An 18,428-nucleotide genomic window follows, 5' to 3' on the forward strand; every position below is an offset into this window, starting at 1 on the left:
ACTGCCTTGCGACCGAAAACATATAAGATGACGGATGACAGAGTCAATGGAGCAAAACCGGTCAGGAATGAACATTTTCGAGCGAATCTTTTTCAATGAAGAAAAACTTATCTTTTACTAGAACTAACTGATCTTCTAAAAGATTGCCTCCAAAAGATTGGCTGTTGATGGGAATGAATGGGTGCTGTAATTCAGATATGTAATAGTCACCTAAAAAGAAAAAAATCCGTCAGTTCGGTTATTGGCTGGTGACAGGAACAGGACGAGTGGTTCCGAGTTATACACTTGTCTGCATGGAAGTAAGTCTACAAAAAATCTAATTTCCATTTTATCTGTGGAACTCTAAGGCAATATTTTTTGTTTTTAAAACGGTTCTTAAGCTACTGATAATGATATTAGCTGATTTCAAAGTACGAAAAAGACCTAAAGCTGCTGGTAGATTTTCTTTATGTAATTACTCTTTTCATGATTTCAGTGATGAAAAATGCCGTGAAGGCAAGCTAGCATGTTGTTCGAAAAATAAAGAAAAGAAGATGATGAAGCAGAAACCGCAGAACAAAACAAAACGCAACAATGATATCCAACTGTAAATTGGAACTTATAGTTCACGACAGCTACATTACATTTTTTTTTTTTAATTTTTCACAGGAGAAAAAAAGTAACAACAATTACCTTACTCACTGTGCTAAAAGCTAAAAAAGGAAACATTTTTTTCTTTCTTTAGAGTTAGGGTGACATTTCAGCCACTCGGAGCATGCATTTTTAATGGCCTCAGTTGACTCCTTACTCCAATGTAGAAATTATTCAAATCACTTCCTACCATAGGCCACCGTTTACAAACAACAACACATTTCTGATTTCCATTCCCTTTCAGGATCGAAACAAGGAAAAAATTTTCCAAAAATGTTTTCTATATGGCATTTAATTCTGCAGTAGTTAATAAGTATGAAAGAGCGAGAGGGAATGCGTATCGAGAGGGCGTAACGTTTCTATTTTATAGTGAAATCTAATAAAACGCTCTTTGGCTAAAAAATGTAGAAAATACTAAGCTTCAGGCTACTAGTCTGCAGCCTTCGAAGAAAAGTTTTTTTTAAGATTATATCGTTTTTAACCTTGGTTTTTTTTGTCGATTTTTACTCCTTGTTATTTCCATTATTTTTTTTTGGTACAAAAATAGCTTAGTTGGACAGCCATTTAATTATTAAAGATAACTGTGCCCGAAGGTGCAAATATTTGAATGTTAAAAAGCTTTAACAAAAGCCACAGACAGCGCTCCTTAAAATTCTGATTTTTTTGGCTCTGTAATTAGATTATACTGTTTTTGATATTATGGCCATGCTCTATGGCAATAGCGTATTCTTTAAAAAATATCAAGACAAAAATAACAAGTTAAGTTAAACATTTAGAAACATGAAGGCATTTACACCAATTATGTGTGATGCCCTTGCCTGCTGAGCTTGCATGCATTTCCTGCTGTTTTTGTTAAGTAATCTGCTTCAATCGATCAAACCAATACGGCAATAAACTAAAGTTTATTTTCTAATCCAAGGTAGAGAAATAACGTTTAAACAATTGTTCAGTTTATTTCTCTCGACATTATTTATATATATTACAACACACGCACGCGTTTTCGTCATGATACGAAAACATTGTTATTAATGTTTTGTGTTTCTTTTTTAATTCAAGTTGTTTTTTTTTTTCAATGAGCGTCATGCAAACACGAACTACTTTACTTGACCAATCAGAGCGTGTATTTCCGTGTGTCATTGATTGTTTTTATCGTTTTACATATTGTGTTAACCCGAGGGAAGGAACTACTCACTTCAATTATTGTAAGTGGAGGTTGTTGAGACTACAACAAATTATATGACTCTCTAGCCCTTTCAAGAAAAAAGCAACGTAAGTTTCAATATTTCATGTAACTCTGTGAAAGCTTTCTTAGACTAGAGGATTTGTTTATATCTTTGAAACTCACCGAACGTACTTCATACCTTTGCCATGTTAACCAAAAAACAGCAAAAAAGATCGGAACAAAATAAGATTTATTTTCTGTTGGTCACATATACTACATGCTTTTGGTTTGTTAGCTTTTGGTTTGCTACGAAGGTGAAGGATAGAATTTATTAAAAATTCGCATCTTGCTGCTTCTATAATTAAGAGTGACTTTTACGAACGGCCGAGCAAGAATTTGATTTCTTGGCAGAAATTGGATAATCGATTTTTCTTCGTTTTTTGCTCATTATTAGCTTTAAGGTAGATAAGAAACCTGATGTAGTTTGTTTCCCCTAGAGGTCTTCTAATTTTAAGAAAACAAAGAAAATCCATTTCGGTGGACGAAGTCACAAATTTCCTAACTTTTAAACCCGAAATTAGCTATTATGAACACTCCTCGCGTTCGCCTACAAAACCGCGCAGAGAAATTTGGTCACTTCCTATCTACATAAAAACTCTTTTTCTTTCGCTGGAATATAATTTCAGGGCTTTATCGCAACTCTTCCAACTGAAAAAAATGAACTGACGAGGAATGCTTTTTACGATAACAAAAATTTGAATGAAATAGTAATTTTCAACGGCAGTATTTAGCATGTGGTATAGCATTAAATTTTTTCAATTCTCGCTCAAACATGCATACAGATATTCTTATTAAACATACCTGAGAATTGGCTCGGGTTATTGGAAAGATTCTCACTTAGAGGGCATCAAACTTCGGCAAATTTTCACAGCATGACCGTAAACTGTGTAAATACTTCTAATTGCCAAACGCCACGATAATGAATGTTTTAACCCCAAATGCTCGTCTTTTCTTCTTCTTGCCGAATGTTCCATTGCAAAATTCCCTTTTCAACGAAAGAGTGAGATAAAAAAGCCAACCTGGGTCAATTAAGGTCCATTTTGATCGCAAAACCTCTTCGCCATTTTGCTACAAGATTAGATTTGTGACTTACGTGACATAATACACGTGACATGAAACACGATATTGTGACGTAAGTGAGTCTGCGCAGTAAGAGCTCTGGGGTCGAGAATGTCACGGAGTTAAAATAACGCAAAACAATTCTCCAGCACCGACAACGCAGTTTGAGGAAGCAAATTGAGCGTTCTGGCGTTCTGTACACACTTTCGTCAAGAGAAAAGAACCACGATAAAGGACAATTGCTAAGGATGAAGATGCAAAAGGAATTTCGCGCTTAAGGTCATTGCCCTGTTTTGCATTGCGCATCCTTACTGCGCAGAATTTTACGCGTAATTAGCGCGCGCGCGCGCGAGCACATCAACAAAATGGCGGCTTTTTTCTATGCGGCTTAGTCCGCGAGAGAAGTAAATTGTCATTTTCTCCTAAACGAGCCTGGTGACCTATCAATTTTTTCTCATATTTTGGGTGTAGCGATCAAATTCTTTCTGTAAAATGAAAACAGATCAATTCATGTGTTTGAAAAATAAATTATCGCTAAAAAAGTGTACTTTGCCAGTACTCGCAGAGGAATTATAAAGGAATTATATGGAATATACATGGTCGTCCTGCTCCTAAACGAATCTGGTGACCCCCCTTTTTTATTTCAAAATTGAAGTAATAAACCAGTAGGCGAAGTTTGGTGAAAAATCTATGTTCAGTTTTATTCGGGGCAATGACCTTAACAGTTGCTTTGTTGCATTTTGGAGCCAAGAAATGTTTAGCTGTAAGTTAGGCTATTTTGATCGATATCACAACATTTTGTGGGACTACGATGCATTGATAAATATGCTGCCTTCAACAACCCAAGCAAATTCTCAGGTATGTCTTAGATAAACATTTACATGTGTGTTTAAACGACAATTGAGGAAATTTGGAGTTATACCACATAATAAATAATTCCGTTGAAAACTGCCGTTTAATTCGACTTTCTAGTATCGTGAAAAGTATTCCCCACCTTTTTAATTATTTCAGTTCGAAGAGTTTTGCTTAAGCCCTGAAATTATATTTTAGCGAATGGAAAAGAGTTTCTCTGTTGATAGAAAGCATCCAAAGTTTTCAATGTGGCTTTGTTTGTGAACGCCACGAGAGTAAACGATAGCGAATTTCGGGTTGAAAATTGTGTCACTTTGAGGCTCCGATCACGAAAACTGACTTTGGTTTTTTTCTCGAAATTAGAAGACTTCTGGGGGGGAACAAAATACATCAGGTTTCTTATCTACCTAAAAGCTATTAATGAGCAAAATAATGAAGGAATTTGATTGAATTTGCTTTCTGAAAAGCTGCAGAAGCTTCAAAATCGAGCAAGCCCTGTTTTTATGTCCGCAGCGATTTGAACCGAGCACTGGGTTGGTCTAAACTTAACCCTTAATATGCTGAAATAACTCCAACCATTTATTGATTTTCTTGACTCTACGGTACTAAATTTCTCTAAACTTTGCTAGAAATGCACTTTCTGACACTGCAGTAAACTTTTGATGAAATTTCCATGTAAAAATGTACAATATTTTACTTTGGCGCGTGCGCATGCTTCTTTCCTTTTCGTTTTTATCTGCTTTCTTATTCTCTCTATGTTTACTCTGTGCACCTCTTCTACTGGCCTGAAAATTTTTGATCTTAATCAATGGTAAACACTGGAAAGGAGACCTTGATCAAGTACGGGTATATTGGCCTGTTTTAGCACCGATTTTACACCAAAAACAGATAGATGACGGTTTTTTCGATTAGCTCTGTCGGAATTCAGTCAATACTCAAGATGGTCAGTGCTGTTGAAAGATCTATCCAGCCTCTATAAGTTGCACATCACAAAAATCTGCTGACGTGTAAATTGGTGACGTCATAAGTGGTTGAATGGCCATTCCTCCAAATCCCGGAAAAATCCGGGTTTAGCATGTTAAGGATTAAGCACCAGAGATTAATATTGGCATCCATTATGATGTACCAAACTGTACATGGGATGAATCCTGAGTATCTGAGATCTTGATTTGTGTTTCGAGACGACATCACTTCTTATCGATTAAGGTATACTAAAAATAATTGGATCTTCCACAGCCCCGTACCAATCATTTAAAGAAAAGCTTCTCTTATGGAGGAGCTGAGTTGTGGAACAGCCTATCCCATGATCCTACGGCTGAGTTCCGTACGCGGTACCCACGTAAAGCAGCTTAGTGTAATTAGATGTTACTCTGTAATTATGAGCTAGTTAGGTAGATAGATATTTATTTTATTTATTTCTATACTATATGCTGAGGGATTTTTAACCGTGTTTAAATAAAGTATCTTAAATCATCTCATCTCATCTCACCTCATCTCATCTTATCCCATCTCATCTCATCTCATCTCATCTCGTTTCGTCTCGTCTCATGTCATGTCATGTCATGTCATGTCATCTCATCTTATTTTATCTTATTTTATTTTATCGAATCTTACCTTCTCTATTTTATCTCTGAGAAATCTTGCTGTATCTGAAAATATGAATATATAGATTTAACTGTATCTAGAAAAAAGAATATTAATTCCTAATTGTAGAACATGATAAAGTCATTCAAAATAACATTTTCTTTTAGGATATGTAAAATAATGCTGCAGAAACATTATTTTGGTATTCTGGTCGTCATCATAAGCTCTGCAGAGCTGAAAGAAGCCTTAAAAACCTGCAAGGAACAAACGAGATCTACTTATGGTCATTACTTGGCTGGTCACGTGATTTCAACAAGGATTTCTCCCAGTCTTTCTTCATGCGTCATCATGTGCTCATACGAGTTCCGCTGTAAAAGTATGAACTTCATCGTCAACGATAAGTCATGTGACTTGAACGATGCTGACAGACACACCCACCCAGAGGATTATGGACCAAAGGAAGGCTCTGTGTACATGGACACTACTGACAAACACAGAAAGGTCAGTTAATAACTCAAGAGGCTCTGTTTGTAAAAAAAAGGTCTTGTCGAGGCGCCTTGAAAATAGATTTCGCTTATTTCTTGTGTGTTGCAAGACTTTCATATACTTATACTAAACCACAATCCGCTTGATCGGATCATTTATTTTTTGCGAGTTTTTAAGGATATTCGGTTCACCCAAACGAGCACTCGTAATGGCCACTGTCAAGGGTTAAATTTACCACAACTTTGAAAATAAGTTAAAAAAAAAATAACTAACAACTTCTACACTAAGCAAACATGACGGCAAAGGATCGCAGAGCGGAGCACCATATTCATGGAAAAAGGATAATAATGTGTGCAAGAAATAGGAAACCCACGGATTTTATTTTTTATGTTCATCATTGCTAGCGGCATGACCCACGGACGCGTACTAACGTATCTACGTCGCGCAACATGGTGGCCAAAACATACTGCCTTGGATAATGAAAACCGGAAGGTTAACCTAGATACTGAACATCCATGATATTGCAATTGACAAATGCCAGAACGAGGTATCCGCTGACCAGTCTTACATGACCATGTCGAGGGGTCAGGTTGCTCGAAATTTCTAAAAAAAAGGTGCTCAAAAGTTGCTCCACAAATCAAAAACACTCTTTCGATTAAAAAAGTTGCTCGAAAGTTACTCCCAAAAATAAAAAAGCTGGCTTTTATCAAGAAATGTCCTCCAAATATATGCTAATTTCCCGTTGAAGGTGCGATTTCTAAGCAGTTTCGTGCAATTTCACTGCAACAGAGGTATCTAAATAACATTTTAAGGCAAACACCCGTAGAATTACAAGAATTTCAGAAAAAACCAAAATCTTCGGCAAACCTTGGTAACCTTCGGAAACGTTCGTATGGCCTTCTGACAACACTCGGACAATCTTCGGAGATCTTCGGTCTAGAAATTGCTTAAGAAACAACATGTTGCTCGAAAGGAAGAAAGTTGCTTAAAGGAGAAAAAGTTGCTCGAAATATGAATAGTTGCCAAAAAGTTGCCGAGAAACTTGTGGAAAGCCTTAATAGACCTAAGACCTAAGTTTCAATGAACATGTCGAACACTTATGTAAGAAACTAGCAAAGCGTTTAGGTGTTCTTAGGTCAATCAGACATTATCTTCCTCTAAACGAGCGCATACTCTTCTACAATGCAACTATTAAGCCTATATTTCTGTACGGCGGAGCAGTCTGGAGTTTAACATCTAAAAGTAACATAAGAAGAATTTTTCGTCTCCAGAAAAGAGACTAGACTGGTTGCCCTTTTATGATGACATCACTGTTAATAAGCTATGCTTAATTTACAAATGCCTAAATGGACAATGCCCAGAGTATTTAAGGAACAGACTTGTAAGTGTCAATGACATGTCCACCAGAACCTCGCGCCATGGTGATATTACTTTACGCTGTCCTCGGTATAACCGTGAAACGGAAGGTGGAAGAACTTTTCTTGTTTCAGCCACTAAATGTTGGAACTCTTTGCCTATATATATTAGAACTAGCACTAGCATTAAGGCCTTTAAACATAATTATAGTAATTTTATTAAGGAAGGTTATGCCGACTTAGATAGCTTTCCCATGTCATAATTTTTAAATTTTTATACTGTCACACCCAAATTACTGTTTGTATTTTTATCTAGTTTTTATCTATTTTATCTGTTTTCATTTTTTATTGATAATATATTTGTAGTAGTATTAACTTTTATTCTAGGGGAGGGCCTAAACTTGCCAAATTTAAACGATCTACATGTTTGACGCCATTTTGAAGAACTCGTCAGGGCGAGGCGTTTTATCAACTTGCCTCACAGACATACCTACCACCAGCAAAAATAAAGAAATTTTCAATATAAATGTATTGCAGGTCAATCGAAAGAGAATACCTCGTGTTTAAAAATGGAAGCCCGACTTACATGTCACCTATTTCTACGGGCGTAAGGTCATTCCTATTCGAATTTCGCTCGATATCTAAAATCAAAAATACGTGACTAGCAAACTTTGACTTGATGTAGCGTTCGAATTAGGTTAAGAAAGTAGCCTCGTGCTTTTCGTTCTTTACAGGCGCAAAGCAAAGATTTTCCATCACAAAGCGTCAAACGTAAAGCAACAACTGAAGAACCAACATCTCGGTCACTACCTCATGTATGTGGCACTATGCACTACAATACTGTACCCCATGTAGCGACACTCGGAAGTTTGCTCTTCTTTACCGATGTTCGCTGTTTGTCGTAAAACCAACTTCGCTGTACGCCAGTAAGGCCGGAAGGGAAAACACGAGGCTACCACCATTTACTGATTCAAACGCCGCTACATTTACTCAGTTTGCTCGTCAAATATCATTTTACAGACACAGCCTCTTAAACATTTTGATGCTTGAATTCAAATAAAGATAAAAAACAATCGTATACATGTTTGATTGAAATGCCTTTGTATACCAGAAATTTACCGCAAAAAAGAAAAAAAATGAAGAACTGAAATAACAGAATGAAACGTAAAGGAAAATAATAAAATAAAGTAACACTCACAGTTGCCTTCACTTGTTAAAGGGACTGTCACGCAATTTTAGGCAATTTCGGCACTGACCAACTGGTCATAGAATTAACTGAAATATTACAATTACGGATTAAAACTGTAAAAGTACTCAAAAGAAACACAGAAAGGTAAGAAAGGGGCATGGGTGGGCAAAAATCGCGAAGATTAAAACGGATTGCGTTCGGGTAAACTTGAACAACGTCGGCCCGACTTTTTTCAAGTTTATCTCAATTTGTATGAAAGTGTCATTTACAATACTCGAAAAGCACCCTTGTTTGTTATGGGGCCGTGATTTAGCCAATAAAAGACTTTTGCTCTGCCTTGAAGTTGAGAGCTCTTATTAATTAACATAAAAATATGTTAGGGATGCTAGTGGCAGATTTAATTTAAGGTCAAATAATGGAATACTTTTAAACGTTCCTACATTTATTACGCTGGGTGACAGATCTTTTTATATGGCTGCTCCAAAATTATGGAATGATCTTCCTATTTTTATTAGAAATATTCTATCTGTAAAGTATCTTAAGACTCATTTGTTTCAGAAGGCGTTTTTAAGCTAATTTTTATATTTTATTAATCGGAGTTTGCACTTATCTTGATTGATACTTGCGCAATATATGTTCAATAATTATTATTTATTATTATTACATAAAATTACGTAAAACATCGCCCCTTTAAATTGCAGTGAAAGATGATCGAATTCACACTCTCCTAACTTTATAACGTATAGGACAATATCTCAAATGACAAGAGATACCCAAACAAAAGCTAATAGATTTATTACTTGTCATTATTTCGTAAGCTACATAAAATAACTTATTTTTAAACAATTTTCCTTTTGAGCCCGTGTCATTGTTTTTCTCCATAGAAAGGTGGTTTTAAGTCTTGTGCGGAAATACACCAGGAATTGCCTCAGGCCGAAAGTGGTTATTACTGGGTAAAGATTGGGAATAGAGAAGCACAAGTTTATTGTGACATGGAGACTTATGGTTAGTAAAATGCACATAGTCTTCTTTTGCTGTTTCGCATATATTGTATGGAATCTGCATCTACAATCTCGGAAAAAATATCGAGATACTTGCTCATTTGGGTACCACAGTTTATTTTTTCACCCCCCCCCCCCCCCCCCCATGTAATTGTTGTCAATATCGTGGTGTTGTAAAAACAAAGCCGGGTGAATTGTAAACCCTACGAAACAACGTCGAGCAGGGTGATAGGGGGATGAAATAATTTTCAAGCGCATGTAAGTCGAGACATCGCAAAACGTGTGTGATATTCGTTTGTCCAAACTAGTTTCGTCAAGGATTGTAACTCAGCAAAGCTTTCTTCAAGACCTAACTGCTTGAATTTGGAAAGACACAATTAAAGGTAATTTAGGAGCCTATCATACTTGCGGATGCAAGAGATTAGCCAACGAGATGACCTTAAGCGTTTCATGACGAAGCATTTTCCTTCTCCCAATTTATTCCATTTGGTTTACTTTGAAACTTCGTATTAGAATTGCCCAGATATTCCTTCACTATGGAGTATCTATAGCGCTACTGACAGATATAATAAATGGCACGCAATGCATGCAGAAGCGATGACGTTTCACAAGGGGTCTTCAATTATTGTTTACTAAATCTAATAGAACTCGTCTAATATAATGTGTCTCTTACGCTTTTACTGCCCTGGCGTATTTTGCTTTGTGTTTTATGCGGCGATTTTTTTTTGAGTTAAACTTGATTTTTGGTCTCGTAATGTTCCTACTCATCGGTCGATTGTGCGCGACAGAATTACTGAATTACCGATTCCGTCCACTCGCTCATCGCTTAAAAATCAAGAAATTAATGAACAAATGGGTGAATCTTATGTCTTTGGGTCAAAAATAGAACTGTTTCCAAGGAGAGAAACATTTTCTTTATGCTTTTGTCAAGTGAGACCCAATAGACATCGTCATATATTCCAAGATATGACGTCTTTCGAAGGTATAACGAAAAAATGGAGCAAGCTTTTACTAAAGGCATAATGTTTTTAACCCTTTAAGTCCTAACAACGCATATGTGCGTGGAAAATACCAGCAGTAATTAAAAAATCTGCAGCTTTCACATATCTGAACAATTGATAGTAATGAGCTCTTGTTATGGCAAAGTGATAATTTTCAAAGCTTTAAAAGCCAACTAACTGACTACAGCTCCAGATTTCCGTTGTATATGGTTGTTTGTTCTACAGCAATTCCGAAAATGCCCGTTTTCTACTTCATGGGACAACAACAAAAAACGCACATCTTTGTCTCCAATTTTTTTAATGAAAAAATAATTCCGAATCCAAAAGTGTACATTTGCAGCAAACTTCAAACCTATTTCTTTCCGTTCACTAAGAAAACTTCTCATTAATCGTTCAGCAGACTGAGCAATTACCATTCGATTAGAGCAATGCTTGCAAACCTGTAATTTCCTTATTGGTGACCGAAAGGAATGACTGGATAATACAGCCGTTTCGGCGAAATGCAAGTCCACTCACCTCTATTTCATACGTGTCGAGCCACGCAATCCTACCAGCAAAATACTGCACCGAACGCATTCTTTGGAAGTCAAAAGTTGTCCAAATTGCCTTGGCAGGTCTCGGAATCCATCCACAGAACGGCCAGTTAGACAACTTAACTCATGGACCAAAATGTTTCGATACAAATGTTTTTGGCGTTCCAATCATCGTCAAATCGTCTCTCACCTCTGGTTTCTTTCAGAAGTTTGCCTCTACCCAGCATTCTAGCTTAATGATGCCAGCCTGGGGGCTTCTGCAGTGGAAAATGACTCGAAAAAAAAAAAAAACTTATAAACGAAATATTCGCCAGATTTGAGCCCGTATGCTCGCTCACCAAGAAAGAAACGGTCGAATGCTGACGTCTTAATGAAACTTTGAGCCCTCAGTGTTTTGAAACAGCACACATTTTTACTTGAGCTTCTTATATGCAATCACGAAATTCGACAGATTAGCTTAAGCCCAGAAAACTGCTTAAAAAATACCAGAACCTTAGGATTCTAAGGGTTAAGGTGTCTTATAATAAGGAATGCCCAATGGGTCTCCATCAATCACCATCACAATTTTGAGGTAAGTTCATACGGGCAGATACCACTGAAACAACTAGCACCCACCCCCCTCAAGCACTTAATCGTTTGGTTGAGCTATTGGTTAGCGTTTGTATCGTAAAAGTATCGCATACGATTGCTGTAGGCTGTAAGAAACAGTAATTAGAGAAAGAAAAGAAAACAATACATCCTTGAACATTTTGCAAAAGATTTAAAAGTTGAGTTCTTTTACCCTCTCCCACTGTTGTCAGCAACCTTACGAATGTAACTTAAAGTGAGTTAACGCATCGTTATTGTTCTCTTGAAATATTCAGGTGGTGGTTGGACATTGGTTGTGAGTATTAGTTCCAAGAATAATGATCATCTTCAGAGAAATGCCAACAACTGTCTCAACTCAATATTGTGTGTTCTTTTTAATGATAATGATATCACGGGTCGGAAACTTAGCGACGAGGACATACATAAACTGGCAAAAGTTGAAGGTAAAGTCCCATGGTTGATAATTAAGTGAATTAAAATGATCTAAAATCCCAACGCGGCCAACTACGATACAATTTTAGAAAACATTAAAGAAACCGGCAAAACGAACCTTCTTTGCTTTAAGTGTGAAGTGGGTTATTACATTGCTAGGCTTTACGAAAGAAGAAAAGACCAGCCATCGCGTACACGCCGTTTGGTGTTTGCGGTGAGAGAAGAGTTGAACCAGTTCTCTTATATTGCGACGCGTCTGCCCTTATATTTATAGGAACGCTTCTGTAAATTCATTTCTTTATCCGCCATTTTATTTTACACCATCTTACTCTGCATGTAGTTACTGTACATATCATTTTGTAATAAAAAAAAATTCCACAAGGCACCTTTAACGAAATCTATGCGAAGTCTAGTCGTTTGATGAAACAGATACAGAAGTTCCTGATCTCTACCTCCAAGAAAAGCATTTTGTCTTCGTAGGACGGTGTTTGTTTTTGACGTACATTAGGTAAAAGCAGGACTAAATTCGCTACATGACGAACAATTGCTAGCGTAAATCGATTTGAAAATTCGAACGATAGAGAGACATCCAGGATCTTATATACTTATATTCTTCTAGGAACTTTTAGAGTCGAAGTGCTGAATACCCAGGTCACTATGTTTTATCAGGTATGAAGTGATATGTTAAGTTTCTTGGTTTGAAAGAACCGCTTCTATTACTAGTTGTTGAAAACGATATTCTAATTCTTTAATTGTACATTTATTTTAAGATTCCGAGTGGACCAGAAAACTTCAATTCTTCATGCGGCTACGGACAGTAAGTGCGTTGTTTGTTTTTAAAGACATGACCAGATGTAGCAGATGTTAAGACCTTTTTTTATTATTCAAGTCATTTCTAACACAAGTTATTAGAGTTGATTCCTTTTACTTCGAAAGCGCTCAACTTCAACTCTCCGCCGAAACAAAGAAGTATATACTCAACGCTGGCTAAGCAATTCCTGATAAAATGAATTGATAAAATGAATCGAAAGCGCTCAACTTCAACTCTCCGCCAAAACAAAGAAGTATATATTCAACTGCTGGCTAAGCAAATTCCTGATAAAATGAATTGATGGCATTTGTGAGTAAGTGAAAGTTACAGCAGTTTTCAATTGTGTGTTTTGTCTAATCCGCGATTGCTTGGTTTCTGTTAATGTATTTTTTGTTTTGCTTTTTGACTCGTGCTATTTACCCAGCCAACAGGGCTTAAAACCAAAACTGATCTCTACAATAACCACCGTTCCCCGCACTTCTGACCTGAGTAGCATATAGTTGCTTCGAGTTCTTAACGTTTGTTTTGAATGATTGACTGTAATAACCTTGGGCGCGGGCTCGGTGACGATAGTCAAATAAATAGTCAAATAAATAGCGCTCTACCTTACATTTGTAAAGCAACTTAAGCCTTTCACAATTAAGCCCATGGAAAAGCTTTTAAAATTCAGTGTACCACCTGAGAACCTGAGATAGACCGACTGTGGAGTTCCATTTGTACCCTACCCTTTCTAAGATGAAGATGCAATGATGAAAAATAACGGATAAACAGTGTGAAACTGAAAGAGCCTCTTATTACATAATAACCTAATTAATTAAGTTACTAATTAACCTAATTTTTACAACATGTCTTCTTTGATGGGAAGGTGTTAGGGTTTTCTGCCACACATTTAAACTTTTCCGAGTTGTTACTAAAACTGAGGCTATTCATCAACTTGAATAGCCTGAGGAAAACTGGCCGTCTCTCCTCTTGCGATTTCATAATAAGCACTACTGCTTCAAAGGCGGGAACACGTCTACTAGTGTCTACGTTTAAAGATGTGTTTCATCCATTTCAGTTGTCCACGCATCATCACTTCCTCAGGTTATCCCTATCAGTGGGAGACCAACAACTGTGCAAGTCTTGATGAAGGATATCGCATTTACAATTCCTGCCATAGAGGTAAAGGGGAATAGTTAAGTAACTGAGATGCAGCGTCTTACACGCTGCGAAGCGCGCCGAGCCTAATGGTTAGTGCGCTGGACTCCGGATGAAGCGGTCCGAGTTTTAGTCCTTGCAGAGGTTATTGTGTTGCTCTCTATATTTCGGCGGTGCCCCTTCCCACACAGATACAGATGTATAATTGGGTACCGGTGAGTTAGCTGCTGAGGGTAATCCTGCGATAGTCAAGCGTCAAATCCAATAATACTCCTTGTCTCCTTCATGCTACTGAAACGAGAAATAAGCGCCGGCCTGATGGGACACTAAGCTCAAACGAAGTAATCCACCTTACGTACATTTCAACAAACATAGGTGAAATCTAAACAACAACATCGGCAAAGAGAACTTACTTGTTTTTACAAATAAACTGGTCTGCTCGTCGAGATAAAAAAAAAACTCTTTATTATCAACGTGTAAGAAAGCACCATTTATATTAAAAACCTCTTCGCCTAGTAAAAAATCGTAATGCTTTGACGACAGGCTTTGAAATGTCAGTTGTGGGAGGCGCACTATAAGCTTTTGTTTAGTGCGGCCGAGCTCCGTTGCTGTAGTACCCGTGTTTTTACGCAGATACCTTGAACTAGTCGGAGGTGTACGTGTATATAGATGGGAAATGGTTAGGGCTGTAGATTAGAATCCCTCCAGGCAGCGGCTTGAGAACCACTAGCTAGGTTCCATGCAGATTTGAGCTTTTCTTTCAAAGTTTATGAAAACGGTGCTACTTTATTTATTCAGGCGTATGTGACAAGTTAGAAAATCATCCACTTGTTTTCCTTAAATTTTACCAAAACATTCATAAGGATTTTCGTTTGATTTCAGTTTTTGATGGACATGATGATGGGGAGTGTAACAATGCTATCTGGGAGTCATCTGCGCAGTGTAAGTAAATAACTTGTCCAATGCATTAATGAAGGTCTAAAACTCAGAGCATTTAACTTAGAAATTGACGTCGCCGGGGATTGGTTTTATATGAACATACGTTCTCTGATTAATAAAGGTTTCAAAATGCTGCCTGTTATTTGCCCATGGTAATTGTTTTTTTTTTTTCGCAAATCTTACTGCTTTTTCTTCCAGCTTCGTTCCCAAAGAGCTGTTCTCTTTTAGGAAGCGATACGATGTTCGACAACAAATCTCCTTTGCAAAGGTTATTATTAAATAAGATACGAGAGAGCAAATTGAGGAGTACAGGTCTATGACAATGTGAATGTGAGACGTATATAACGTCACAAATTACCTTTACCTGTATGATGATTTCCTTATTTAATCCCTATCAGTGGCTGGAAGACGAGCCTTGTATGGTTTACCATGTCCCGAGATACCTGAAAGTGACAGTCTTGGAATATATAGAAACAATGATGGGATGTTGTATGTGAAGTGACTGGATGGAACATGGCGTGGATGCATTTTGGACTTCTTTACTAGTGTTCTCTTTATAATGGATTATAAGCTGGACCAAGAGGATTTTAATAAAAATTTTGCAACACGCTGTAACATGGTGGAAAATCAGCCAGTGATGGTGGGGCACAAGAAACATTTTACCAGAACAAAGGAAGTAGCACCAATTAAGATAGACTGCGTAACTTGTGGCTCAGTATGTCGGATTTTTTTTACCATGCCTACCAGATTGTGCAGACGTTGGTATTCAGGGATCATGATTCCCCCTATTTAAACCCCAAAAGTGGTATCGGTTTTTGAGCTTTTGTGATATCAAGAATAATCATGGGTAAGGTAAGTGCTATCGGCTGAAGCTATATTAACAATTATCGAGACCCTGACTATTCTAGATATCACGGAAAACCAAACCCAAAAATAACTTTCTTATACGTTGTTGCAAAGTAAATATGAACAATAAAGTTACCTTCAGTTAATTGTGTGTGGATCCCATTTAGAATGAACAATGAATGGAGTCTTCATTAGTTATAAATGTTTGTCTTTCTCTAAGCTTTATTTATCATTTCGCCTTCGGGTATACTTTTTATACTTCTTAGGCTAATTCGGTAGATCGTCTTGGCATTTTCTACATCTACATTTTTCACTTTTTTCTATATTAATTTTGTGGTTGAAAATGCGATCGATTTTAAACTAACTTTGCCACTATTGTATCGCATTCGACAGGTGACAAAATAAGTCTGTAGATAGGCATTTTGAGTTTACTTTGCTCATGAAATAAGAACTGTAAGTTAGTTTGTAATAGTTTCTAATAGTTAGTGTTAGCGTGTTGCAATTGTATACAAAGGAACAAAAAAAAACATGAAGTGATATATAGAGAGGGATATAAGGGACAGTTCATTTTACAGTGGGGTGGTGGTAGAGGAAGGATAGGGGCTGTTGGAATTTGATAGAAAGTCTCTGTAAAATGTCATGAGCCCCCTGTCGGTCTTTTTAGGTTATATAACATACCTTTTCCTAAGTTGAAAAAAGAAGTGACAATGATAGATCTAGAATTACAATGTCAAGTCAGTTATGTTTATGCGTTCAATATTGATAATAATGGGTCTTTATTTCAAATGATAATATGCATATCATAGGATCCATATGGGTAATGGATGAAATTTGTCACCTTCGTGTCAAATTTTATTGTAAAAACAATTAAGCACAAATATATCTCTGAACTTCAACTCCAGACAAATTAAAAGTATTTGAGAAAACTATAAAAATATATTACAACTAAATATGAGTTTTGAATTCAACTCAATAAGCACCACTATAAATGAGATGTCTCAAGGACCGCCCGCTTCCTCTATCAATGTTGAAACCTCATAATCACTTGACAATCCCGTGTGAGGTATACGTGCTAAAAGTTCAACACGGAATAAGGGAGGGGAGTGGTGCTGAACAAAAGTACTAACTATCAACGCTGTGTGTCTGGGGTTGTAAATTTTTCCTGAGTAAAAAGGGTTGGATAATAATTTCCTTAATAGACACGTTTAGTGTAAGTGGACTATTGTTGTACATGTTTGTTAAGGTGTTTCTGCTATATCTCGGTTTTTGTCAATACTGGATACAATTAGTAATAAGTAGAGATTTATAAGGGATTCAGAAAATACTAGTTTTTGTTTGTTAGCAGACAATTTTCAGTATTGATGTACATTCAAGATAGATTTTATCCAGTGCCTTCTGTTCGCTTTTTTTGGAGAGTTTTTAATTTTCTGGTTTTTGCAGAGGTTTTTCTGCATGTTGTTTGCTGTAACTGTAAAAAAACTGTACATATTTTAAAGATTTTATGTATTTGTTTGTGTCACATATGCATTGTAATCGTGTTAATAATATACATACAAAAATTTGTGCATGCTCATTGGCTGAGAGCACGTCAATTAATCCCAAACAGTGCAGAAAGTTGAAATATGAGTGCAAAAAGTTGAAATTGAGTGCAAAAAGTTGAAATTAAATTGATTGACAGGGAAGTCAAAAAGCGCGCCAAAACAAAATGGCGGCCCAAGTCGGAGTGCTTGAGAGAGCAAAAATCGAGCAAAAACATAACGATTCATGAAATGTTTGATCGATTTAACGAAAGTTGTAAGTATATAAACCAAAGTACTAGGAATTGGACGTTTGTACAACACAAGCGAGGCTTTACGAAACTACGGAAAGCTGCCAATCGTGGACTTTCTTACGCGACGGCTCGTAAAGAAGAAAGATTGCAAGTGTGAATTGAAGTTGGACATTTCAGCCCAAACCAATACAACTGAATGGGGATAAAAGCACCTGATAATGCATGACAGAGAGCTTTAAAATTTTTCTCGTACAATTTGGGATAAATCAGCACTCGTAAATTTTTCAAAGTCTACAAATTGCACTCGCCCTACGGGCTTGTGCAATTTGGTTAGCCTTTGAAAAATTTACTCGTGCTGATTTATCCCAAATTGCACTCGAAATCATGCGATTACCTATACTTATTGTATAAAAGTTTCTATTCGTCATTTACTCAGGCCCAGTCCACAATAATCCGTTTTCATTTGAAACCCGGTTTGAAAACACATGCTTTTTAATACGTTTGTGTCTTCCATCCACACTGATCCGGCGTTTTGGTAAACGGAAACAGAGTGGTGGAAAAATGTTCTCCACGTTAAACCTGATCAGGCTGAATGTCGATATAAGCCTTAAAAGGAACGAAGTCTTTGGATAAGTCCTGAAAGACCTAACAACTATTACGAAAAGCTCACTGTATGTACTGCTGGCTCAACGCACATGTCCAGTTCACACATGAGTATTCTCGTGTCGTTTCAGCGTATTAAAAATAAAGTGTGGACAGAAAAACGATTTAAAAAAGGATAACTTTAGATTCGATTTCGAAACTAAGACTGTTTTCACAGAAAAAACGATGCATGATTAGTATGTACTGGACCTATTACATCATTAATCAAAACTATAACAAAATTCTCGAACGTGATTGGTTATAGGACAGTTTAAGCGCCATGCCTGTGTAATTGGACAGTACGCGTCAGTTTGCACGCGTTGTTGTTGTGCAATTTGTTGAGTAAACTG

General features: G+C 36.9%; 1 protein-coding gene and 1 long non-coding RNA gene across 4 annotated transcripts; one reads left to right on the forward strand and one right to left on the reverse strand.

Annotated features, from left to right (window-relative positions):
• Nucleotides 1-1,831: 1,831 nt before the first annotated feature.
• LOC144650548 (uncharacterized) lies at nt 1,832-16,202 on the forward strand. Of its 3 annotated transcripts, XM_078510249.1 has the most exons (9): nt 1,832-1,899; nt 5,515-5,848; nt 9,262-9,382; nt 11,776-11,943; nt 12,552-12,601; nt 12,703-12,749; nt 13,801-13,904; nt 14,763-14,822; nt 15,218-16,202. In XM_078510249.1, the coding sequence occupies exons 2-9, from the start codon at nt 5,528-5,530 to the stop codon at nt 15,319-15,321; spliced, it is 975 nt and encodes a 324-aa protein (XP_078366375.1). In that variant the 5' UTR covers nt 1,832-1,899; nt 5,515-5,527; the 3' UTR covers nt 15,322-16,202. The 3 variants fall into 3 exon arrangements, with proteins under 3 accessions (XP_078366375.1, XP_078366374.1, XP_078366376.1); XM_078510248.1 differs by lacking the exon at nt 1,832-1,899 and having other exon boundaries at nt 4,231-5,848; XM_078510250.1 differs by lacking the exons at nt 1,832-1,899; nt 12,552-12,601; nt 12,703-12,749 and having other exon boundaries at nt 4,231-5,848.
• Nucleotides 2,654-3,800, reverse strand: LOC144650563 (uncharacterized). Its single transcript, XR_013570141.1, has 2 exons — nt 3,629-3,800; nt 2,654-3,184 (listed from the first exon to the last, which is right to left on the reverse strand). It is a non-coding gene; the product is annotated as an uncharacterized LOC144650563 (long non-coding RNA).
• Nucleotides 16,203-18,428: the final 2,226 nt, after the last annotated feature.

Source organism: Oculina patagonica, chromosome 4 (assembly GCF_052425735.1).
Source record: "Oculina patagonica isolate OP01 chromosome 4, crgOcupat, whole genome shotgun sequence".
Taxonomy (NCBI): domain Eukaryota; kingdom Metazoa; phylum Cnidaria; class Anthozoa; order Scleractinia; family Oculinidae; genus Oculina; species Oculina patagonica.

What these genes read in the sequence shown, in the direction of transcription:
- LOC144650548 (XM_078510248.1), top strand. Translation starts at nt 5,480, where the DNA reads ATGATAAAGTCATTCAAAATAACATTTTCTTTTAGGATATGTAAAATA. An exon ending in CTACTGACAAACACAGAAAG is followed by an intron (nt 5,849 to 9,261) that starts GTCAGTTAATAA and finishes TTTTCTCCATAG; the next exon opens with AAAGGTGGTTTTAAGTCTTG. An exon ending in AGGTCACTATGTTTTATCAG is followed by an intron (nt 12,602 to 12,702) that starts GTATGAAGTGAT and finishes ATTTATTTTAAG; the next exon opens with ATTCCGAGTGGACCAGAAAA.